Source organism: Theropithecus gelada, chromosome 10, assembly GCF_003255815.1.
Source record: "Theropithecus gelada isolate Dixy chromosome 10, Tgel_1.0, whole genome shotgun sequence".
Classification (NCBI taxonomy): domain Eukaryota; kingdom Metazoa; phylum Chordata; class Mammalia; order Primates; family Cercopithecidae; genus Theropithecus; species Theropithecus gelada.
Genome location: NC_037678.1, coordinates 56,281,232 through 56,306,731, shown reverse-complemented (window position 1 = coordinate 56,306,731; position 25,500 = coordinate 56,281,232). Strand labels below are relative to the sequence as shown.

Genomic DNA, 25,500 nt, shown 5'->3' with positions numbered 1-25,500 from the left:
TAACTGTGGTGGTTAAAGTAGTCAAGAGGCAGGTTGCAGTGGCCCCAAAATGCCAGCCTAGGGAGTTCGTATTTTCTTCATCTTGCGGGATGGATTAAAAGGGCAGCATTTGCAGTCAAGGAGAACATTGGGCCAGGGCAAGCTAGGGTTGCACATTCAGACCCAGTTTTGTGCCTTTTGCCCTCCTCTAGCTGCCTCCTGGGCTCTCCGGCAGTAAGACCAGCTGCAAACATGGCTCCTTACAAGTGACTCAGCTGGGATCCCTGGCCTCTCTGAACAGAAGGCTCAAGGCCAGAGTGTAAGTGTTTTGTGCAAACTGCTGCTGTCACCGCCGCCAGCTGGCATCATGCAGGCATAGTTCATTCAGTGCTTACCAAGCACCTACAATGGTACCCATCACTGCCCAAGGTCTTGGCTTTATTCAGTCCTCAAGGCTTGTATTGCATACACTTTCTATGCCTTTTGAAATAGCTTGTCCTCACACCCTTCTCTCTTAGGGGCAAGAGAAAGTATCTATTTTCATCACCACCCTCATTCAAGTCTCCCAGCTACCAAGGCCAAGGTTTGGAGCAACAGCCTAAAACACCAGCTGGAAGGCTGGGCACTAAGCACAGGCAACACACAGGGTAAAGAGCATGTCTTCTTTGTAAGGCACAAGTACTCGAGCTGTTCCCTGGCTGTGGCCCTGGCAGGGAGAAGAGGGAGGATGTGTTCATGGGGGTGTACAGTATGCCTTACCCTGCTGTACCCGGCAGGGTTGAGCAGAAAACGCTTTGTCCCAGTGCAGCAATCTGTGAACACTGTTAACCAGCAGGTGTGTGTCTGTGTGTGTATGTGTGGGAGGAGCGAATGATAAGAAGGAAGGGACTCTTGGAAGGTGACTAAGGGCTCCAGCTGGAGCTCTCCAGAGTCTCCCGGACACACTGAGATCAAGTCTTGTCAAGGTGAAATCTTCACCATTGGGCAGGGGGCAAGTACAAACAGCTGTTAACAGGAACCACAGTTTGTACATGAAAGAGTATTTATTGAAAACATGGTTACTGACAGGAAGCTCCTGGCTGCTCTCTGGTTACAATCTTGGCTCACAACTGGAAGCGTTACATACTTTTTACTTCCCCTCAATTTTATTTTTCCCCAAGGTTCCATCCTAAGATAGGTAGATCTTATATAAATATATATACATGTCTGTATAAGTATGGCCTATAGTAATGAAAATATATAGTACACTCTTCATTGGGTAGTACCTACCATGCCAGGCCACCAATACTGAATGCCAATGTGCTAACGTATGTCCAGGGAGAGAGGCTGTGTGTGTGGTTTACAAGTGCTTCAGCACCAGGGAAGCCCCACTGGCACAGGTGTGGCCTCAGCTGGCCTCAGCCAGCTCCCTGAAATCATGGCCAATGGCAGAAACCATAGCGCTAAGAAGGAAAGGCAAACTTCCTGGGGTCTGGAAGGCCAAAGGAAAGCAAACTGGAGGGGGCTACAATTCAGGTTAGGTGGGAGATTTCTCTCTGAGGAAGGAAAAGGTATTAATGTAGGGGGAGAGGGGTAGAATCTAGTGACCTAACCACAGTCTAGGCCCAGGCCTCAGCTGGGTTTTCCCTGCAGCGTTCCTGGAGACTTAAGAGGGCAGGACTTGGCCTGGAGGTCTTTGACTTGCCAGGATGAGACTGAGCGCTTGTAGGGAAAAATTTCCATCTGCTCTGATATCTGTATGGGCCATAGAGATCTGGTGGCTCTAAAGACCAGAGATGTTAGAGCCAACCTCAGAAGCAGCAACATCTTGGCACCATATGAAGCTGGAGTGAGCCCTCATCAAAAAAGACAAAAGCAAAGGCCCCAGGCCTGTACTCAGATCTGAGATACAGGCAGTCACTCCAAGGCTCTCAACACGCCCAGCATACCTGTCCTCTGCAGGCAGCCTTTCTTGGGCCAGCTCTTGCTTACGTGGGGATTCAGCTGATCAGAGAGCAGGTTCAGGAGGAAAAGGTGAGTGGCTGTTGTTAAATCCATTTCAAGAAGCAATTTCTTGGACTGGAAGGCAAGGGCATCTGCTGTTTGTTCCTCGTGGCCCAATCCCAGGCTTCATGGTGATGGAGTGGGCAGAGCACCCTGCCTTCATGACTCTTAGTAGACAGGGACCAAGAGGAAACTCTGGGTGGTCCGAGGTGGGTTTGAGAAATGGCTGGCATTTACTGGCCACCAAAATCACTACAGATTCTGTACAAGCAAAAGACAAGGCACCAGACTTTAAGCGTTTCTCCTGGGCCCAAAATCCCTTCTCCTGGGTACCGTCGTTTCTGGCTCCAGGCTCAGCCATAGTGATAGACAAAGTCATAGCTGCTGGGCTCCTTGGGGATGGGGGGTGGGGCTTCGGGAATCTGGATGTTCTCCAGGTCCAGGAGCCGCAGCTTCATCTCCATGCTCAGCAGGGTGTCCAGGTCACTCTTGGTCAGCTCGCTGGACATGTCCTTCCCCAGAAGGGCACTGAGGCCATCAATCCAGATGCAGTACTGTGGGGAGCAAGTTGCAAAATGTCACATCGTGACCCCCGGGTCAGCAGGAGATCCTGCCAAGGTCTCTATTCTGATGGGGCTCACAACAGTTCCTTTTGGAACTAATCAGTATAGGCAAAACTGATTTGGAATGATAGCAAAGATAAATTGGGAGGTGATCCTTCACTTTCTCAAGATATCTGGTTTTTATAAGGGGTTTTATATTACAGCTCCTTAAAATAATATGAAATAGAACCTAAAAATGCAATGAATAAATACAGCAAAATGAGATCTGAGTACTGGGGCATCATCTACCTGAAGTTACCCCAAAATCAGAAGCGAGAGAAGGGAAATATGTATTAGGTGAAAAGAAGCAAGACACAAACAGGAGTCATTGCAGGATCTCAATTTTGTTTCCCCTGCCACCAAAAAAAAAGTAAATTAAAATCAATCAAGTCAATACATATTAAAGAGTAAATACTAAAGAAATGGAACTGGTGGGTCTCATGCTAAGAGGGGGTAACCAGGAAGCCTTCTGATCTCACTGCTCCCTAACTCTTTCTGCTTCCTCTGCTGCCATTTTCCTTTTTCCACACCGTTGCTTGCCTGGTTCCCCACTTGCTTGTTCTTCATTTCCTCCCAATAAAATTCCACTAGCAGCAGCTCAGGCCCTGCCCAAGTGTCTCCTCTTTCATAAGCCCTACTTCTAGTTCCCAGTGATGGCTCTCAGAGCTCACCAGGCACTAGGGTCTCAAATGCAACCACTCATTTAATATCTAGTATCTTCCAGTGCTGGAGATGGAACTACAGGGCCCTTGTCAGAAGGACCAGTTCCATCTGGCTTCAAAGTCCACACTGGATCCACTACAACATGTGACCAGAAGCCCCTGGGAGGAAGGATCTGTCAAGTTCTCTTGGGTAGTTGACCACAGAGAAACTGAAAAGGGGAGAATTTTCCTAGTCCCAAGTAAATGAGTCATTCCTAGTTGACCTTGTCTTTGTAATGACAACCTACGGCTGCTGCTGAAGAGTAGTGTGGAGAGCCCAGCTCACGGATAAACAATCCAGAGTGTGACAGATCCTTGGCATTCTACAGCCTTCATGATACACTGCAGCCACCCACCGCAGGGGACATTCCTGATCTGTTCATTCCTGGCACCAACTAAAGAGTTACAGAAATGGCTCTGTTGTCCAAGGTAGCACCACACTGCTCACCTCATATTTATTAGGTGCAATGAAGTTTAAGGTCTCATCAGGGTCATACAGGATGGAGAAGGCCAATTCCAACACCTCCTGAAGGAGAAACGGTTTAAATTAGAGCGATGGAACAGCCTGGGGTCTGCACATCAAGATCTGGGCCAAAGTCCTAGTGACTCGGCATCATCACCAAACATGCTGATTCAAATGAATGTCATCAATGCTCCTAGGCAGCCACAAGTGTGGCTGGAGATTAGGCCCAGCATAAATCAACCTTAACTTACCCACTCCCTGCCCAAGTCACATCAAAGATGTTGTGATATTTTTAAGATTGGAAAAAAGTCATTTTCAACACTCAGAACCCTGGAAGATCACAATCCATGACTGTAAGTTATCCTAAAAGTTTTTAATTACCAAGATGACTAACAACCTCTATCATGATGTATTTGGCATAGGAATATCTTAACAATTAAAAAACAAAACAAAACATACACACACGGTAAATTGGTCACTGTTGCATGATACCAGGGAACTAACTCATTATTTTGAAAGTAAGTACATAAAAGAAGAATCAGCATTTATTCTCATTTTCTATATAAACTGTACCACTGGGAAACCAATAGTAGATAAGGGCAAGTTTCGTGGTTCAGCTCATAAATGAAAAGCAATGACTGCATCAAAATATCATGAGTTTGCAAACCTTAGTTGACTAATGGAATGAGGCACTGAGCTTCAACAGTCTGCTAATATCACAAAAGGAGAGACCACCAGACATTATGTGCCTCTTGATAGAACATAATACCACTGATGACATTGGCCAGAAAAAAAGTTAAACCTGAACTGGATCAAACCTCTAGATCCCTCTGCCGATTTACAGATCTGGGACAGAGGAACAAGTTAAACTGTACCATGGGGAAACAATCAGCAAAATTCAGATGCTAGGAAACTACCAAACAAGCAATCTGATTCTTCAACTAATAAACTGCAAAGGAAAAGATGGTGGGGGGCGGGGGGAACTTAGGAATTAAGAAACTTAAAAGACCAGTCTTAGATTCTGGTTTAAACAAGATGGGGGTGTGTGTGTGTGTGTGTATGCATATAAACATTTATATATCTGTAGAGAAATTACGACATTTATGAGACAACTGGTAGAAAGTCAACATCAGTGGAGTATTTGATCTGAAATAACTACTTTCATTTCCTGTTATGTGTGCTAATGGACTGGTGGTAATGTTATATACTATATGATGTACACTAAATATTTACAGATGAAACAGTGTGATACTTGGGACTTTCTTCAAAGTGATAAAAGAGAGAAACAAGTGGATGGGCAGAATTGGCCATGGTTGCTGAGTCTGGGTGATGCATATACAGAGGTTCCATCTATTTTTGTGTATGTTCAAAATTCTTAATAAAACATTCAGGAATAGAGAGGGGAAGACGGTAAGAATGCACCTGGAAATAAACACCACCAATGGCACTCTCCAAGTATCATTGGGCTAGCTACTCAAACTGGCCTCTCCACTCACCTTGTTCTGTTTCAGAGCACTTTTCTCTTTCATGTGGGGACAATCTTTCCCAGTGACAATGGCCTTAATGTCTGCAACAGGAACTGATAAATGATGGGAATTAGTCTCTGGAAGTTCATGCTGCAAGCTGGTCAGTGCCTGCATCAGTGCTGGAACGGAGGTACTGGGGCAGATGCACAGGAAGCCTCAGCCCCAAACTCCAAGGGCTGCTGTATGCGCTCAGTGAGGGTGGTGGGGAGGGTGGCCTTGTACCGTTCCCTCCTTCTTGTAGACCATGGCCCAGTGAGGCTGTGTCAAAGCTAACTGAGGTTCACTTCAGGGCTCTTAGATTTATATCCCCAAGGAATGGGACCTTGGTGACTCCCCTCTCCTCCCCTTCACAATAATGGCAGTGATGATGCTATCATTGCCAACAGCAGTGGCAGCTGCTAACAGTTATGCTGACTACCGGCCAACCACTCTTCTAAGTGCTTTGCATACATTACTCATGCAGTCCTCTTAGGAGGAAAGTGTGGCTATTATTCCCACTTTACAGGAGAAGAAACCAAGGCACAGGGGAGAACTAACTTGCAATTAATTATGATTCAAGTTAATTAGGAGCAAAGCCAGGATTTGAATGTGGGCAGTCTGGCTTCATAGCTTCTCCTCTTAACTGCTGCCTTTCTACTTAGTCATGTACCACCCTTTACACAACACATTCACACCTGTGAACTCATTATTTCTCCAAACCACCCCACTGAGTAGGCCAGGTAGACGCGATCACTGACAGATAAAGAAACAGGTCCAGAAAGGTGACAGGTACAAGCCCAGATGATCAGCTAGAAACAGCCCGGACTAGAACTCCTGTCTCCTGACAAGTCCAGTGACCATGACACATCAACAGAGAAGTGAACCTACTTTTCTCTTGCAGGGATTCGAATGTCACCTCCCCTTGTGGGTTGTCATCCAAGTCACCATAGTGAAGGACCTTGTGGTTCAGTGCCAACCGGCAGTACCAGAACCGTTCTGGAACACAAGGGAAACCAAACAGGTGAGCAACGACAGTACTGGGAAAGGCCTGGGCACAAAAGGGGCCATCCAGGCAGGCTCTTTCTGGCAGCAAGGATTGCCCTGTCTCCTCTCACCTTGCCTTCGGCGGTTCCCAATCTTTCGGAAGCTGCTGCCCTCACAGAGCCGGTTCAGGCGCTGTTGCTTGATCAGCTCAAGGATCTCGGGCTGGATTTTCTCCCTCAGCTCCCTGGGACAGACACACACTGGAGTGAGCGGAAGGTCATGGGGACAGTGGAGCTCTGGAAGGAAAGCAGAGCTGGCAGCCACCTCCCCCGCCAGCCTCCCCTGAGATGGAGCTTACACAATTGGTGGGGACTGGAAGTCATCCTGACTCATCCTCTCAGACTGGCGCAGTCGTAGAATCTCAGAGTAACTCAGGCTACGCAGTTTGCTCTTGAACTGATCCAAAGAGTTGGGTTTGGATGGCAAAGCTCGAGTGATTTGCTCTCGGACGACTTGCATAACCTAAGAGGAGAAGAACCCAGCCAACTCACACCATTATTCTTGAGAAATGGACAGGCCTATTATGGAGCACCAAGGCTCTTTCCTACCCCAGAGTCTTGAGCAGGGCAGGCACTACAGACATCTGCTGGGTGAAATAGGTATACCTTCATCTAAGAATGAATAACCATCTAAGGTTATTCAGGTCACATGACTGACACCGATAGATGCTTTATTTCCCATATATTTCTTTTTTTTTTTTTTTTTTTTGAGACGGAGTCTCGCTCTGTCTCCCGAGCTGAAGTGCAGTGGCCGGATCTCAGCTCACTGCAAGCTCCGCCTCCCGGGTTCATGCCATTCTCCTGCCTCAGCCTCCTGAGTAGCTGGGACTACAGGCACCCGCCACCTCGCCTGGCTAGTTTTTTGTATTTTTTAGTAGAGACGGGGTTTCACCATGTTCGCCAGGATGGTCTCGATCTCCTGACCTCGTGATCCGCCCGTCTCGGCCTCCCAAAGTGCTGGGATTACAGGCGTGAGCCACTGCGCCCGGCCATTTCCCATATATTTCAATTGGTCAATGGTGTGGGGAAATGAGCATGGATTTTTGTAGTCAGAAAGAAATGGGTTCGCATCTTGACTCTGTCCCTTCAGCAAGTCACTTAATATCCTTAGGTGTGATCTACTCATCTCTAAACCAAGAGAAAGGAAGACACATCTCCTGATAGGTGTTGTCATAAAGAATGTGAGATACCAGCTGGTTGCAGTAGCTCACGCCTATAGTCCCAGCACTTTGGGAGGCAGAGGCAGGCAGATCACCTGAGGTCAGGAGTTTGAGACCAGCCTGGCCAACATGTTGAAACCCCGTCTCTACTAAAAATACAAAAATTAGCCAAGTGTGGTGGCTCATGCCTGTAGTCCCAGCTACTCAGGAGGCTGAGGTAGGAGGATCACTTGAACCTTGGAGGTGGAGATTGCAGTGAGCCGAGATAGTGCCACTGCACTCCAGCCTGGGTGACAAGAGTGAAACTAGGTCTTGGGGAAAAAAAAAAAAAATATGAAACACCACATAAAAGGCAGACACAGTGCCTGGCACGCTGTGGTGATTTTAAAAAATGCACTGGTCCCCTTAAAACAACTGTTAAAGAAAACAACAGGATACCACACTGCATGTGCCGTATGATCTTGGTAATGAAGGAAAAACCCATAGGCAAAAAAAAGACTAGAGGAAAACAAAAATGTTTGTCACTGGATGGTGTAAATACAGGTAATTTTTTATTCTTTATACTTTCCACATTTTTTATAATGAGATGATCAACTTCAAAACACTCAACCCCTAAATGATCAGCTTTTGAGGGCCTGGCACAACAGTGCTCTGCATAGAGTGGGAACTGAAAGCACCGAGGGATAACAATCGATTAAGTACCCAGGGTGTCCACTCTTCTCTCTGCTAACATTCCCAGTTCACAAAACTACAGCAGTGCCTGCAGAGTAAGCACTCAATAAACCAGTGAGTCTTCTGTGCTTATCCTCCTGACCTCTATGGAGGACCGGAGGGACAGGTGCTAACTTCAATGGACAAATGAGGGCCTAAGGCACCAAGTGGAAGACAAGCTCAAGATCACAGAGGGAGCAACAACCAGATGGGGCTGAGCTCTCCAATGCCTCAGTCTTGTGACTCAGCTCTGCAGACCAAGCTGCTTTTCCAGCTCAGGGATTCTCCAGGTGCCCGCCAGCTGTCAGAGGCTGTCGTGTGATGGTCTCCTCCCGTGGGCCTCAGAGCAGCCTGGAGACACTGACCTTGTTGAAGTCCTCTGCTGTTGCCCTCATCTCCTTCCAGGTCTTGTTCAACAGCTGGATGCAGATTCCAAAGAGCTCTTCAAAGGCTCGGTCATGGGTAAAGAACATTGGGTGGTAATCGTTGCGTCCTTCATTTGCTGTGGAAGTGAAAAAACAGGGAGAAGATGAAGCCTCTGTCCACAAGGGCCTGGGAGCTCATGTCCGGAAACTTTGCACCAAAGTCCTGAGGAACAACAGCAGACCAAGGAGCGCAGCTAATGGGGAGTGTGGGATGGGCGTTTCTCACTTCCTTAGCTTTCTTCTCCAGGGTGCATTTTCTTGCCCTCCCTCTACCCTGTTACAGACTCAGCCAGCCCTTACCTACAGGCTTGCGGTAGCTTTGGAATATGATTCAAATTGCCAGCTCAAACAGAGCAACAACCATGATTCCCATAAACAAGGATAAGATGGAAATTATCAGCTGATGCAGTGATTTAAAACAAAAAAAACAAAATTAAAAACCCACCTAAGGTTGTCTAGTCCCACTGACAATTTTTTTTTTTTTTTTTTTAGATAGAGTCTCACTCTGTCACCCAGGCTGGAATGCAGTAGCACGACTATGCTCACTATAGCCTTGACCTCCTGACACAAGTGATCCTCCTGCCTCAGTTTCCTGAGTAGTTGGGACTAGAGGCATGCACTACCAGCTGGCTAATTTTTTGATTTTTTTTTTTTTTTTTTTTTTTTAGAGACAGGGGTCTCACTATGTTGCCCAGGCTGGTTTTGGACTCCTGGGCTCAAGTGATCCTCCTGTCTCAGCCTCCCAGAGTGCTGAGATTATAGGTGTGAACCACCACGCCCGGCCCCACTGACATTTAACTGTTTATAATAATTTCCAGTCTCACTGAGCTCTTGATGACAAGGAATGGCTGAAGAAGAGGGAGCTGCAGAGACTTACGTAGTTCCCCAACCTGCAGGATTTCACAGAGCATTTTGGTGAGCTCAATGGCACTGCGGCCAAAGGGGCATTCATGTTTGTCTTCCCGGCTGCTGTTCTCCAAGACAATCTGTCAGGAGAAGAGAAAGGGAGGATTAGGGAGATGAGGGAGGAAGGCAGGAGATGTGGCACTAGGACTGAGGCCAGCTCCCCTGCCTTTACCCGGATGTAGGTGTCCTGGTGGACTTTAGCCAAGTACAGCATGTTGTCCAAGGCCAGCATTCCAGGAGGAGTCTGGGTAAAGTCCATGGCTGGATTGATGTGGTTCTAGAGAAATAAAGACACACAATTTGAGATGTAGTAGTCTCCCTGTGTGCAGGGACCTGAGGGGATGCCCTCTCACCTCTCCTCTTGATGCTGCTACCATTCAGCACCCACCTCTGTCCTAGCTCTTTTCACAGCCATCACCACCACTGAACTGTGAGCTCTTGAGTGCTGGATGGTAGCCGCCTCACCATGCATCCCAGAACCTACTTCGCATGATGCTGCACACCGAGTAGGTATGCAAGAAATACTTCTTTCAGTTAACTCCATCCTCAAGCCCTTACTCTATCACAAAATATTCACACTAGCTTTGCAAAGAACCTAGCAGTTTGGGTAGGAGGACAGGTCCCCTCTCTACCCACTCTAGCTGACCCCAACCTCCCTACAGATGGATTCGTTTCACAGGGCCAAACTTTGCACATAAACTCACAGACTCACCATCAACAAAGCAAAGCAAACATTAAAGTCCCACCAGCTTCCTAACTGTCATCTATTCCAGGGTCACCATGGGGTTGCTTGTCAGGGCTCTGGCTGGGTGGCACCATTGACTTCCCATCAAGGGGGAAGGCCTACAACCGTCTATGCTCTGAGGTACTTACAGTAAATCCCAGCATTTTGTAGTCCTTGGTGTACATGGCTTTGCGTTTTTCTGTCCCACTCCCAGGGACATTGCTAGGATCAGACTCTGCGTCAAATGCAATCCTCCTCAGTTCAAATATGATGTCTCTTTGAGCCTGTGAGGTGAAACAGACAGTCAGCAGGTAAATCAGCTAACCAAGGGAGCAAGGAAAAAAAAACAGTGGGTCAGGCTTTTCCGGGTCAAACTCTGGCCCCAATCAGTCCCTTAGGAGGCATCACTTCTACCACAGCAGGACAGAAATGGGCTTGGCTCATGGTACAGATCATGCTAGATTTTCTAGGGCAGATGCAAACTACTTCTGCAAACAAAGACCAAGCACAGTGCCTGGCACACAGACTAAGGCTGGACTGCACCACTGCCATGAGAAAACAGCTGCCCCACTTAGCACCTACCTGGTCATTGGGGTCCATCTTGGTCATCATCCTTTCTTCCAGAAGGTTAAAGGTTAGGACTTGAAGGACATACAGCTGATGGGCCATCTCAGTTTTGATGGGGCGGTTCCCTCGGATCACATGCTAGAAAAAGCACAGGCAGGGAGCAGGGGACTGAACTGATCTCTTTTAATGAAGGGTCACATCCATGCTAAGAAAAAGGAATGAATGCTGGGAAGGGAACAGAACTTTCCTCCGACACACGAGGACTTCATATTCTAGAAGGCGATAGGAGCATGAATGAGCTTGGTTCAGGCAGAGCTGACTCACTGCAGGCCTGAAAGGCACCATCCCTTCCTCTGCATTCCCCTGGGCAGGGGAAGTAGAGTGAAGGCAGGGGCTATACCCAACCACACCAGAAATGGGGGAGACTATGATACAGAACATTGGCGGCTGGACCTTCCTCCAATCAGGCACTTCACAGGCCTACTAAATGCAAAACAGTAGATGGTGTGCATGGAGGCAGAATTGTTTTTCCCTTAGAAAAATAAAATGTTTTGGATGGCTTCACTAAGCAGAGAGGCTTTGGGAAAGGCCATTTTCTTTCAGTGATACTGAGATAGCTACACAAAGGAGGAACAGTTCACTCTCCCACCAGCTCCCTCCCACGGCCCTCTCTCCTTCCTTCCTTTTGCTTGTCCTCTCTGCTCTCCTATCACTCTGTCCCTGCTCCCTGTGCCGCCCACACCATGTCCCTCTCCCTCCTGACTCCCTCCCCACTGTCTCTGTGCCCCCACGTTCCCCTAAGGGTCCATCACTTCCTCCTTTGTCCCTCTGATGCCCACCCCCCACTTTAGGTCCCCTGGTCCTATCTCATGTTCTGTCTCTGTCTTTCTTTCGCATGCTGTGTCTCCCTCTGTCTGTCCTAGCTGATCAACCCTTGATTATGTTCCTGTCTCTCACTATCCTGTTCTCACTCCCACAATATCGTGCTTCCCTTCTTGCTCCCTTGTATTTCTCACTCCCCCTGTCTCACCCACCATCATGAATCCTGTCCCTCTTGGTTCTTTCTTGCCGAAATGAGACTCTCCCCCATTTCCCACATGTACCACCACTATGTCCTTCAATTTCCCTACTCAGTAGCCCTGTCTTTAGGGCTGTGCTGTCCAGTATAGCAGCCACTAGCCATATGCGGCTATTTGCATTTAAATCAGTTAAAACAAATTTAAGTTGAAAATTTGGTTCCTTAGTTGCACCAGCCACATTTTTAAGTGCTCAGTAGTCCCCGTGGCTGCGGCTACAGCGATGCAGATATGGAACACTTCCATTAACAGAGTTCTACTGAATAGCAATGCTCTGGAGCACTCTGACTTTAGGCAGGTATCTGACTCAGTATCTTTTTAAAGCTCCCTCTAACTTTGGATCAGCTCTCCCTAGAGTTTGCTCTGACTCTAGATCAATCTCTTTAGACCTGTGAGGTCCAGTTTGGGAGCCACCAGGCCCATGAAATGTGGTTAGGCCAAACTGAGAGGTGCTGTGAGTGTAAATGCATACCAGATCTTGAAGCCTTAGTAGGAAAAAAGAAAATGTAAAATGTCTTATTAGTAATATTTCACATTTATTACTTGTTGAAATGGTAACGTTTTGGATATCATGGGTTCAAAAAAATATATTATTGAACTGAATTTCCCTATTCCTTTTTCATGCTGCTACTAAAACGTTTAAAATCATGTGCATGGTTTGGGTTCTGTGTCCACTGGATGGTCCTGCTCTAGACCTCTTCCCCTACTGTGACTCCAGTGGTCTCTCCTTTTTCTAGCTGTTTCTGTAGATCTACACTTCCTAATACAGCAGCCATGAGCCACATATGGATATTTAAATTAAAATGAAATTAAAATTACAAATTAGGTCCTCAGTCACAACAGACTTATTTAAAGTACCACACATGACTAGTGGCCACCATTGTGGACAGCACTTCCATAGCACGTGCTAACATGCTGGAGTTAGGCCTCTGCCTGCATCCCTCCCTCCCTCTGAATCGGTGACCATGTCCTGTCCTCTAGCTCCCGCCCCGTCACAGGCACGCCCTCTGTCTCTTAAGCGCGAGATCGCTCTTCTTAGCTAAGTCTCACTGTTTCTTTCATCTCCCCAGCCTTACTCTCTTGTTCTCTGCTCTGTGCCCCCTGCCCCGTAACTTCCCTTCCTTCCCACTCCCCCCAGTTTCTCTTATGGCCAGGGGTTCTTCACTGCCATCGCCACTTCTTTTCCCCTCCATACCTCTTCCTTTGCCTCACTCTGAGGCTTTTCTTCTCTACTGTTCCCTCTATCTCCCTGTCTATCCTATTCCTCTCTCTTCACTTTTCTCCCTAATTTATAAAACAGCTTTGAATAGAGGTGGAAATCATTCTCTTTAATCCTCTTTCTCAAACTTAAGAAACATCAGGGCAGGAAGGTAATTAATTATCCTAGCATCAATGGCTTAAAGAAGTACAGCTCCAGTTTGATGAGTGACAGTTTGAGGTTTTACCTGAAGTCTCACTTGACTGTCAAGTATCTCAGTGTCTTAGTTCTCTGGCTTGACTCAGTGAAGTCTCTGGACTGCAGTGACCATGCATTAGACCATGCATTAGCCATTTCCTGCCAGGCCACTTAAGTCCTGAGTCCTGAAGCTGAACTGCCTTCTATAGTGAAATCTTTACTTGTTCACAAGGTTTGTCCAGAAATGAGTTGAACTTCTAACACAATTAAAGTCTCAAATATAATTAAATTTCCCTCAGAAGGGCACTCTCATCCCCACACATGCAGAAGAGGGTGACCAGGGCAGCTGCTGAGGAGTGTAGACAGGAATGTGTGGGAACCTGTGTACTCCTGTGGGCTTGGGGCCCCTCCTGCCAGGTTGGTAGCTGGGTGTGACCAGGGAAGCAGCCAGCAGGGAGAAGCTGGTCCTGCAAGGTGAAGTCTGGCAGACTCTGCATGTTTAGAGCAGCTGACTGCTCAGCTTCACAAGTGCTCAGAGCTTACTTCTTCAATCCTGTCACCTCTGCATCCTGTTCTGCCAATATGAGCAGAGTGCTTACTGAGTGCCAGACACCCTACTAGGTGTGGTATGTACATTACCTCACTTAGTCCTCATATCCAGATGAGCAAACTGAAGTCCAGAGAAGTTATGTGAAATGCTCAAGATCAAAGATTGAAAAACGGCAGACTCCAAAGTCCATGTTTAGCTTAAGTCTTACACTTGACTTCTAATTTTTCATTTTATTCCCTTCACTGTGGTCTCCCAGGTTTCCCTTGTTTCTGACAATTGATAAAGTTGCCTACTCGTTTTTTGAGACAGAGTTTCGCTCTTGTTGCCCAGGCTAGAGTGCAACGGCCCCATCTCGGCTCACTGCAACCTCCACCTCCTGGGTTCAAGCGATTCTCCTGCCTTAGCCTCCTGAGTAGCTGGGATTACAGGCACCTGCCACCACGCCCAGCTAATTTTTGTATTTTTAGTAGAGACCAGGTTTCACCATGTTGGTCAGGCTGGTCTTGAACTCCTGACCTCAGGCAATCCACCCGCCTCGGCTTCCCAAAGTGCTGGGATTACAGGTGTGAACCACTGCACCTGACCAAAGTTGCCTCCTTTTAATTCAGATCCTTGGCTCTCCTCCTCCACTCCCACCGGCCTCACCTCCCAACATCGGCCCTACTCCACCCTACAGGTGGTAACAGGGATTTACACTTCTTTCCAGATCCCCCTGCCAACTCCTGCTCTGCTCTCCTCCCTCAGGCACCCCTTAGCAAATACATGTCTTTCATGTGCTCTTTCTAGAATGCAAATCTGGTCTGGTTATTTCACCAGCTTAATTATATGCCCTCAGCTGTCCTTAGGAATGAGACTAACCTTTCCTGATCTGGTCCTCGCTACCTCTCTAGCCTCCTCACCCACTTGCTCCTTGCTCTGTGCCTAATCACACCCTCCTTCTGGGTTCTGGCTACCCTCTGGCTGAAATTCCTGTTATTCTCGGTCTGCCTACTCATCCTCCAAGGCTCACCTGAAGACATTCCTCTAAAAGTTTCCGGAAACACTCTTCTTCAAGGCAGAACTCACTGCTCCTCCTCCATCCTTTCCTAGACCACAAACCGGGATCACACCGCACTATGATCACTAGTCTTTCCTACCGGGCCAGAAGGTCTTTGAGAGCAAATACACTTGCTTACTTAGTCCTGTCAGTGCCATACACAATTCAGGTTTTTTTTTTTTTTTTGGGACGGAGTCTGGCTCTGTCGCCGCGGCTGGAGTGCAGTGGCCGGATCTCAGCTCACTGCAAGCTCCGCCTCCCGGGTTTACGCCATTCTCCTGCCTCAGCCTCCCAAGTAGCTGGGACTACAGGCGCCCGCCACCTCGCCCGGCTAGTTTTTTGCATTTTTTAGTAGAGACGGGGTTTCACCGTGTTAGCCAGGATGGTCTCGATCTCCTGACCTCGTGATCCGCCCGTCTCGGCCTCCCAAAGTGCTGGGATTACAGGCTTGAGCCACCGCGCCCGGCCACAATTCAGGTTTTTAATCAGTGTCAGCTGGATGAGTTATTTTCCCTGTTTGTGCCTTTTTAAACATATTCCCTCTGGATAAAAATTCTGGAGTTGCAGGGCAACAAACAGTAGAGCTGGTCTTGGTCCCTCTCTGGAGTCACTGCAATTGCTGGTGAGATGGCCGCCTAGAAGCAACTCTGCTCACAGAGGATCACAAGAAAAAGCTCTACGGTTTGAGAGGTATTTACTTATTGATAAGGTTCCTCTGTGTGTCCTCCTCACTCATTAATAATTTCAATAATAATATAATAACAATAACAGTAATAATTGCGATTAATAGTAACAAAATAGTAGCAAAATACACCGTGTTCCGGGAACTCACATTCAGGATTATAGACCGGAGATGCTTCTGTGCAAATGCATTGGCCATATCCTATGGAGGAAAATAAGCAAATATAAGGCAGGGTGGCAGGCACACACCTGTGACTACTTCGAGAGGAAGGTGATGTCGTAATTCTGAGCCTTTTTGGCTTTCTTAAATTCTTTTCCTCCCAAATGAAAAGTGGGTGAATGAATGACAATCCACTGACCATCAAATGTATTTCACACTCTGAAACATTCCCTATTTCTGTGAGTGCAAATTAATTCAAATAGGATTTCCCTTCCTAATGGCACAATCAACTGCACTGTCTTCAAAGAGAGATGTGGACTGCTTGAAGATGAGACACTTGTGTCACAAGGACATTGCACATGGACACACAGCAGCGTGATGGTTTCCAAGCCACATGCATCATGCCAGGCAGACTCCACCGCTAAGGCTAGAAGGAATTCTAGTGAAGCACTGACTCCAAACTTTGGAAGAGCTTTGGTCCAGCAACCCCCTCCCACCCTACAGCAGACGGCTGGGGCCTGGACACTCTACAACAGTAAGTAGTCTAGGATTCAGTTCTAACTGGCTTAGAGAACAATAGGTCCGGTGTTTTGGGTAATTTTTTATAACAGGCTCACCTTTCTTATAATATTTGATCCAGATTTTGATAGTGCTTTATTTATTTAGCCCCCCCCCCCCCGGAAATCAAGTACCCTACATAAATGAATCTTCCAGGGAGCAAAGCTTTAAGGGTTCTCTCAGAACCATTATTTTAACCATTCTTATGCAAATCTTTTAAAGATATATTTTATATATATATATACATATCTTTACTTCTGAAGTGACTACAGTGATAATTTAATCACTGCTAAGGAGTCAGCTTCATCAAAAAGAACATCAGTGATTATTCTGTATTGTGTTTGTGACACTGTGATACCCTGAGGAGCTATTGAGATGTGAAGCTATTTTCCCATAAACAAAATGGTCCCAGATTACAATGCCTTTAATTTTTCTGGCAGCTTTTCATAATTCTTGTCTCCTCCTTCCAGTGTCTACCATCACTTCTTCCTAATGTTAATTACTATGACTTCATTTTCTAAACTGCTGCTTTCATTTAATTTTATAGAGAATCCTAAATCAGTGGGCCTGAGGGAGCTGTCACACCTCTCCTATGGAGTAGTATCTGTGAGCTCTGTGTCATTTTTCTCAGAGCTTAAAGGCCCCTCTCTCACACTTCTGGATTTCTAGCCATATTCCAAATGGCTGATGCTGCCAGGAACATTAAATTAACTTTACTTTGCATTCACTGAATACATACTGGCTAGCAGAGGAGGACAGTGGCCTAGAAACTTCTTTGGTAACTATAGGAAGTCGACTGAGATTAAATCTTGCTGTGGACAACTCACAAAGCGGGTAATTGACAGTGGTCTGTAGCTAGAATATAAAGGTCTTAGACCAAAAGCTTCTCTGTGGTGTCAGGGGGAGGCATTTATCCCCTTTCATCTCCTCGCAAAGCTGACCTCTCTAAAGCTCCCTATAACGAAGAAATGAGCATCCAAATTCCCTTTTGTCGATTGTCTAAACCTTTTCAGATTCCTACAGTCTAGTAAGAGTCCAAAAAGAGCATGGATACCTTTTCTCTTCCACTAAAGCAAGTAAGAAGGTGATGCATCCATGGTATTGTCTAGATCAAAGTCACAAGCTGTTTCTGAGTCTGGTCTTCCCTAGTTGAACCACAGACCCATGCAAAGGCAAGTTATAAAGGAAGGCTGGGGCCACACTCTCTGGGGCAGGTACCCCCTTAATCCTTTCTGTGACTCTAATCTGCAGTACTTCCCTAAGTGTCCTGACAAAAGAGATTCACGGCACACAACCTTTCCCTGGGTCTTGGCATGCCCTGAACATCTAGATCAGACTATGAGCTTCTTGCCCAGCTTTGACTTCCCCACCTGGAAAAGCCGGGGCCCTTTCCACATGGCGGTGCTACTTACAGTGACAGGCAGGTCTAGAGGATTAAGGTGCTTGTCCTGCCGGCAGAAAGCAAAAGCACAGAGAGAAGCAGACAGAATGAGCTTTCAGCTTACATTCAAACAAGGACCGGGAAGGCAGATTAACAGAGCCAAGCCATCCAAGAAAGACAAGGACAGACAGAACCACAGATGCTTCTGGTCTTCCCTCTAGAATCTACCAAGAGCTAGGTACATACATGATCCCACTTGGATTTCATCTTACTGAGCCCATGAGATTGTCAGAAAACGAAAATGTCTTACTTTTTTTTTTTTTTTTTTTGAGACGGAGTCTCGCTCTGTCGCCCAGGCTGGAGTGCAGTGGCCGGATCTCAGCTCACTGCAAGCTCCGCCTCCCGGGTTTACGCCATTCTCCTGCCTCAGCCTCCCAAGTAACTGGGACTACAGGCGCCCGCCATCTCGCCCGGCTATTTTTTTGTATTTTTTAGTAGAGACGGGGTTTCACCGTGTTCGCCAGGATGGTCTCGATCTTCTGACCTCGTGATCCACCCGTCTCGGCCTCCCAAAGTGCTGGGATTACAGGCTTGAGCCACCGCGCCCGGCCAAATGTCTTACTTTTAACACCACTTAGGCTTTTCTCAGCGAAATCTAGAATGTTAGTGTTGGCAGGGCTGTCAGAGATCATTTAAACTGGCCCCTTCATTTTACAGAAAGAGAAACCGAGACCCAAAGAGGTTACAAACACTTGCCCAGCCAGCAGCAGGGAGAATACTTGGTCCCAGGCCCCTTGACTCTTAGGTCAGTGCTTGTTCCACCACCCAGCTGATTCTTAGTTTCCTCATTTGTGAAACAGGGATCTTGTTTTTCCTCAGACATCCTTGTGAGGTAAACAAGGCAGACGTTGTTGCTCCCATATGACAGGTGAGGAAACTAAGGTTCACAGAGGCAGAGCTATCTACATAATGTCACAGTCAATGAACAGGGGAAGGAAGATGTTTAGAATCTGCATCCAGAGAACCTTTAAACATAAAACTTAGTGCAAAGTCCCATTCATATTGGACCCCTTTACCCACAGGGTCTCCTCTTCCTTATTCTTGATCCTGTAACCCAAGACTTGGAAAACTATGGCCATGTTAGGCTTGTTGCCTGTTTTTGTAAATAAGATTTTATTGGAAGACAGCCATACCCATTCATTTACCTACTGGCTGAGGCTGCTTTTGGCTACAATGGCAAGGTTGAGTATGGCCCATAAAGTCAAACATATTTATTCTCTGGCCCTTTAGAGGAAAAAGTTTGAAGGGCCCTGCTCTCATCTAAGACCCAGCTGGTTTCCCCTCATAGTTCTTCCCTGGGTCTTCCTTAGCAAAGCTACCCTGCTGGGCTCCAGACCAGATGGCTAGGAAGAAGGACTCTTGGGAAAATGGCTGGATTTGTGCTTTCTGCACAGCAAAGAGTACATGGGGTGAGAATTCTCTCAGAAAAGCCCAGATGAAAAATATGAAAAGGCAGCCACAGACCTGTCTCTTGTCCTCAGGAGCCTTCAGAAAGAGTGCATTAATCAGTGCAATGGCGTAGGTCTGAATCTCCTGGTTGGAGCTGTGTCAATGGAGAAAGAAGGCAGAGGGAGATTAGAAGACTGAACAGCAAGATGATGCTTAGAGATGGTTTAAAACAATCACTCACAGATTATAAGCAAAGTGATCATGCTCTTGACCCAGCAATTTCACTAATAGGAATTTATCCTAAGACAGTAATCAGAGAGCTGTGCAAGATTTACTGATAAGGCGTTTCATTAAAGTACTACTTAAAAAACAATGGGAAGTAATCCAAATGATCACATTAGCTAACTGTTTATACATATGAGAATCTTAAGTAGTTATTAAAAGTCATGTTTTGGGGTCAAGATTCTCAACCTGGGATTCAGGGATGGGCTTAGAGTGTTTGTGAACCCCAGGAATGATACAGAAATTGTTCTATGCAGTTTGCTAACTAAGTGGTATTTTTTTCCAAACTGGTGAGAGTACATACTTGTTACCAGATTTTCAAAGGTGTCTAGGTTTCAAAAAAGACTCAGAACTACCCTTTTAGAAAAATCTTTGACATGGAGAAATGTTCAAGATATATTATTCAGCTAAAAAAAATCAAGGTCCACATAGTATATATAATGAGATCCCGATTTTGTTAAAAATACTGAAGGGACATTCAATTTAATGTTTAACAGTGGGTATGTCTGGAGGTGAAATAATGGGCAAATAATTTACTTTTTGGGTTTTTCTGTATTTTTAAAGTCTTTGACTATAAACTTCTTTTATTATGAACAAACAAAATAACTACAATCATTCTCTGGAATCTTACAATCCTGGTACTTGACATCTCCACCTGCCATGTCTTGGGTGCATTCTGTGGCTGTCTTTCCAGAGGGTCTGACAGGCTTCCTGGTTAGTCACATGGTACCCAGGGAGTCTAACAGAGGGCACTAAGTGTTCCTCAGCCCAAATATAAGTTCTGGTGACAGCTGTGGGCTGAAAGTATTCATGATTGGCCCCTATGAAACGCCATGTTCCCCTATCATCCCTCGGGAGGCAACTGGGGCCACTTGAATTCAGAGACAAAAAAAAACAGCGAGGTAGATGTGAGGTTACAGGAAGATCAGAATTCTCTATCTGGAGTTTATAATGTCCCTCTCACCTTAATCAACCTTGGTGGCTCACTGGGTATGAAAGCTGAGGCTAGACCAGGCATGGTGGCTCACACCTGTAGTCCCAGCTACTCAGGAGGCTGGGGTGGGAGGACTGCTTGAGCCCAACAGTTTGAGACCAGTCTGGACAACACGGCAAGACCTTGTCTCTACAAAAATGAAAAAAAAAAAAAAACTAGCCAGGTGTGATGGAGTGTGCCTGTGATTCCAGCTACTCGGGAGGCTGAGATGGGGAGGATCGCCTGAGCCTGCAGTGAGTTATGATCATGCCACTGTGCTCCAGCCTGGGCGACAGAGTGAGAGCCTGTCTCAAAAAAGAAAAGCAAAGAAAGCTGAGGCTGAAAATTCCTTAAAAGTGACAAGGAGAGGCCGGGCGCAGTGGCTCAAGCCTGTAATCCCAGCACTTTGGGAGGCCGAGACGGGCAGATCACGAGGTCAGGCGATCGAGACCACCCTGGCTAACACAGTGAAATCCCGTCTCTACTAAAAATACAAAAAAAAATTAGCCGGGCGAGGTGGCAGGCGCCTGTAGTCCCAGCTACTCAGGAGGCTGAGGCAGGAGAATGGCGTGAACCCGGGAGGCAGAGCTTGCAGTGAGCTGAGATCCGACCACTGCACTCCAGCCTGGGTGACAGAGCGAGACTCCGTCTCAAAAAAAAAAAAAGTGATAAGGAGAAATCAGAGTTGCAAAGAAATAATTGTGCTTTCTGTTTACTTGGATTAGTGGGGAGAAGCAAGTTGGGAGCATAGCTGAGCGAAGACAGGGCCACTATAAACTCCCAAATCTGGGAGCTATGACTTCCCCTTGAACTGGTGGGGGATTCTGGCAACATTCTGACAATGTCCAAAAAGACAGAAGTGAGCAACAGTCAGAAGAGAATCAGCAGGAGTGCCACTGCTGTTTTGCAAAGTCTAGCTTCCTTATATGGTGTAGGTTGGTTGGAAGTGAAGTAAAAACAACGGAGATGGGAGAAACATTACTCCAATGGGTTTATTTGTCATATGGTCTCATTATCTGGCAAAATGTTTTAGGATGTGATAAGAGTCCTAACAAACAAAGGAAAAAAGTCCCTGAATTTACTGAATACCTAACCCATACTGGCCACTATGCTGGACCTTTTAAAAATCTCCTTTGATCTTCACAGGGTGAGAGGTGAAGATGATTAACCTATTCTAGAGATGAAGAAACTGAGGCCAGAAGAGACTAGGTTACTTGCTGATGGCAGTGACCCAGTATGCACAAGAGCCTGGATTTGAACTGATATTCCAAACTCACGCCCTGTGTGATACTTCTTACAAATCACCCACAGCGCATCATCAGTTCAGTGAGCATTCATTCAACAAGTACTAATTGAGCCTCTACTTAAATCAAAACAGGGGATACAACGATTGGTCTGTTTCCAGGGGGCTCTATGTTCAAAATGGGCAACAGATAATAAAAATCCAGTATTTTATCCAATTATCATAGGTACAAACAGAGACTATTGGGCCCATGTGCGAGAAAGCATGTAATTTTGCCTGGTACCAGGGTAGTATGGGAAGACTGGGAAAATCTTCATTTTAACCTAAGGGGCAGAGAGAGTTACAGAGGATGTTAGGCAGGAGCATGACATGATCAGGTCTGAATGATGGGAGAAATTCTGGCAGGAGTGTGGAAGAGGTGATGAATGAATGTAGAAGCCAATCAGCAGCTTGGAATATAAGCAAAGCAGAGTAGGATTGGAAGACTTAAAATAAGAGGAGAGAAGAAGACATACAAGTGAAGGGAGGGAGGTGTAGGGTCTTTTACTCACACCTGGAGGTGTGAGATGAGCTGTCCCACGGTGATTTCCTCGGCTATCTTCTGATACAGGCTCTGGCTGTTCAAGACCATGCTCTCCAGAATGGCCAGGGACCTCTGAAGGATTGACACATCCACCATGGGTTGGCTCACATACCCTGCAATCTAGACCCAGAGATGGTACATCAATTGAGAAGCTCAGGGCCCAAGAAAGATAGAAGATAAGCATCTGATGCTAGCCCTTGAAGCTCTCTCTGCTTCACATTTGGGCAGCTGTTGCTAGGTGGATAGTGGTATCTGGTTTATAGCTACCCTGGCCAATGTGCCAGGGATTCCCTTGGCATGGATACCTTAATCTCAGATTATAGTATCCACTTAATCGTGATTGTTCAGAATCTAAAAGCTTAATTCTTTTTATCAAAATAAGGGTTCCAGCTTGAGAAAGTGGTATACAAAAGCAGAGAATTTTACTGATACTGGGATCTCATTTTATCTCCATGTACCTCCACTGACACACATTCTCCCTAAACACACTTAGACTTCTGAGAGGTAGAAAGGACCTTGAAGCCTTTTCCTCTAATCCTTCTTCTCAGTCCTCATTATAATATCCTTGACACATGGTCATTTCACTTGTGTCCAGTGTCGGGGAGTCCCAATGTCCTAAGCCAATGATAGGTGAAGCTCTAGGGCAGCAGATAGAATATTATTCATTGGTTTTAGTTCAGTTTTCTGAATTGACACTGCTCCTTTGTGTAAAAGAAAGGAGGGTAAAACCAGAAGTCACCCCTCTTACCCACTGAGCTTAGTCTGACAATCCAAACAGGCTACCTTGCAGATTTGTAAATAGAAGGCAGAATTACAAATGAAATGTACTTTTTTTTTTTTTTTTTATACAAAGAGAGGAGAGAGCTCAGGAAGTCGGTCAAAAGACTCAGGGCTAGTACTGGTTGACTGGCTGGCTTTATCCCCAGTCTCACTGATGATCTAATTCTACCCTGATCATATTTAGTTCTGACGGTTCAGTTCCATCTCAGTGCAGGCCCTGAGAGTATAACAAAATGCAAATCCTTCAGAAGTCACAGAAGACCAGAGCTTGAGGATGAAAAATCTGGCCCCGGGGGATATAAAGCTGGTCTCACCAGAATGGCGATATTGCCTGTATCTCCCCTTAAGCCCTGTGAACTGGCAGCTGAGGGAGGAAAGAAAGACAGAATATTGGAGGCCTCACCTGCTTAATAAAGGTGATTGAAACCATGTCCCAGGAGACAATGCCATGGTCCATGAGCTCTAGGAAGGCAGTCAGGGTGAATGCCAGCATTTCACTGTAGCTGAGACACGTGCAACACACACACAAAATAGACAAGGATTCAGATTGGAAACACAGGTGTGAGGGCAGCCACAAAAAAGATGAATTTTAATGTGAACACCCCATGGGAAATCAGTCGATGCAACTGTAACTGTAAGTGCCTGTGTGCACACCTAGCCAGATGTAGAGCAGATTCAGCCCAGGTATCTATCGCTGCAAAAAAAAAAAAAAAAGAAAAGAAAAAAAGTGCTGCTGGGTAATTAGATCTTCTATCTCCATATGCTTCATCCCAGAGACACAGAATCCCTTATCTATTTCCCAAGACCAAAGAAGACATTGGACCTTTGTCAAACTCCAACACCTGTCGGGGGAACCTAAGGAAGTATACATGCCATGTTAACCTTTGGGCCAAGAGGCAGTAGAGTGCAAGAGATGGGTTCAGTTCCTGTCCACCTTACTAACCAAGCAAATTTTATCTTTTCAAAATTCAATTTCTTCCTCTGTAAAATCAAATTAGTCTCACAGCGTTAACCTCGCAGGGTTGTAGAGAGGGCAAGATGATGATTTATGCAAAGCTCTTATTCTAGTGCTGGTAGAGAATAAGGATTAAAATGTTTTCTCTTCTCCTTATACATTTAATCCTTTATATATCTGTACAGTGCTCTAGAATTAACAGATGATATTCCTATTTACAAAGCATGTTCAGACGCATTCTCATTAACAATACTTCTCACAATAATACTGCAAGGTATTATCCTCAGGCTAAAGAGAGAGAAACTAAGGCCAGTCTAACCCTGCACTCTCGGCAGACTGTAGAACTATGTCAGTGCTGATGACAGCTGAAGGCTTCAGGACTTCAGTACATCTGGAAGATCCAATACGTAAAACAAATATCTCTGATTAGTTACTCGATTTGGCTGAAAATTTCAATAGTTGATCTATGGGCTGAGAAGATTTCTGATTCCCTCTTCGGCAGGTTAGGCTCCAAGCACCAGTTTACTGACTGCTGCTCATAAGGCACAGCTGCCCACCACATGCATGTCAACTCTGAGGTATGATGAAGATGCTTGTGGGTATCACAAAGTTCTGGTCTCTTCCTCCCTGTGCAAAAGTGTGGCAGGGTGATGGTGAATGGGTAGGTTGAAACCTGTGGTAAACACAAAGGAAGGCCTCTGTGTGTGTGTGTGTGTGTGTGTTTGTATGGGATGGGAGGTGACTGGAGAGGGAGGAGCAGGGGATGATTACAAACAGATACCTGGGAGATACTGGAGCATCTGCTCGCTAACCCTCATCGGACCAATCATTTCCGGCAATTAACAGGTCTGTCACCACCTGACCGCTCTCCTCCTGACTTCTCTAGCCCCTATTTTTACTGCTCACTTGGCACAGTACTGTTTTGTACTATTATTTGTGAGATCCCAAATAGACTACACGATTTAGAACCACAATATGGAATTCTGTCTCTCGGTATGGACTCTAGTGCTTGGCACACTGCTCTGTACGCAGGTGATATTCAATAAACTCCTTATTTGACTCAAGGGAAATGAGACTAGGATGCCCTGTGGGATGTAGTAAATTATCAAAGTCCTTGGAACGAGACCTTAGTCATACTCACTGGGACAAGAGCTTGGTTCCACTTTCCACGAGCCTTGTCAGCACAATGATGCCATCCATGTTGATGAACTCAGTAGCGAAAGTCACGTCGGCAGAGAGCTTGGCCAGCTCCTTCATGGCATCCAGCCGGGTCTCCATGTTGGATGACTGGGTCCTCTCCATCAGCTGGCGTGCAGCCCGGGACTAGGAGGCCAGGGACAACATATGTGCCATCTGCTCCTTGGAGAAGGTTACTACTCTGTGGATAGCTCACAGAGGCCCTTCTGTGGACATCCAAACCTGAGGCAGAACTAGTTTTCTCACACTGCTTAGGAGTTGCCAAATAAATGTTTGTGGGATCAATCAGGGAGTTATTAGTATGCCAAAACCAATCTATAGTTATCTGCATCTTTTCTGTACCACTTTGGTCTGTGGATTTAAAAAATTTCTACCAAGGGAAGACCAGAGACATCTGGGACGCCCACTAACGATGGTAAATCACAGAGAAA

The 25,500-nt window shown here is 46.1% G+C and overlaps 1 protein-coding gene across 5 annotated transcripts in view; it reads right to left on the bottom strand.

Annotated features, from left to right (window-relative positions):
• Positions 1–1,003: 1,003 nt before the first annotated feature.
• ELMO2 (engulfment and cell motility 2) overlaps positions 1,004–25,500 on the bottom strand; it is a 42,386-nt gene continuing 17,889 nt past the window's right edge. For 2 of the 5 annotated variants that reach the window (XM_025399633.1, XM_025399632.1), the window contains exons 6-21: positions 25,014–25,195; positions 23,321–23,420; positions 22,106–22,257; positions 19,132–19,210; positions 15,660–15,710; positions 10,785–10,907; positions 10,352–10,486; positions 9,651–9,755; positions 9,450–9,558; positions 8,513–8,649; positions 6,576–6,739; positions 6,349–6,461; positions 6,122–6,229; positions 5,225–5,307; positions 3,714–3,791; positions 1,004–2,516 (exon numbers count right to left, since the gene is read on the bottom strand). In XM_025399633.1, the coding sequence (XP_025255418.1) occupies positions 2,316–2,516; positions 3,714–3,791; positions 5,225–5,307; positions 6,122–6,229; positions 6,349–6,461; positions 6,576–6,739; positions 8,513–8,649; positions 9,450–9,558; positions 9,651–9,755; positions 10,352–10,486; positions 10,785–10,907; positions 15,660–15,710; positions 19,132–19,210; positions 22,106–22,257; positions 23,321–23,420; positions 25,014–25,195 (1,920 nt within the window). In that variant the 3' untranslated portion in view covers positions 1,004–2,315. Of the gene's footprint in view, positions 2,517–3,713; positions 3,792–5,224; positions 5,308–6,121; positions 6,230–6,348; positions 6,462–6,575; positions 6,740–8,512; positions 8,650–9,449; positions 9,559–9,650; positions 9,756–10,351; positions 10,487–10,784; positions 10,908–11,803; positions 12,071–15,659; positions 15,711–17,638; positions 17,675–19,131; positions 19,211–22,105; positions 22,258–23,320; positions 23,421–25,013; positions 25,196–25,500 lie in introns of those variants that run through there. The other 3 variants (XM_025399635.1, XM_025399634.1, XM_025399636.1) reach the window with 3 other exon arrangements.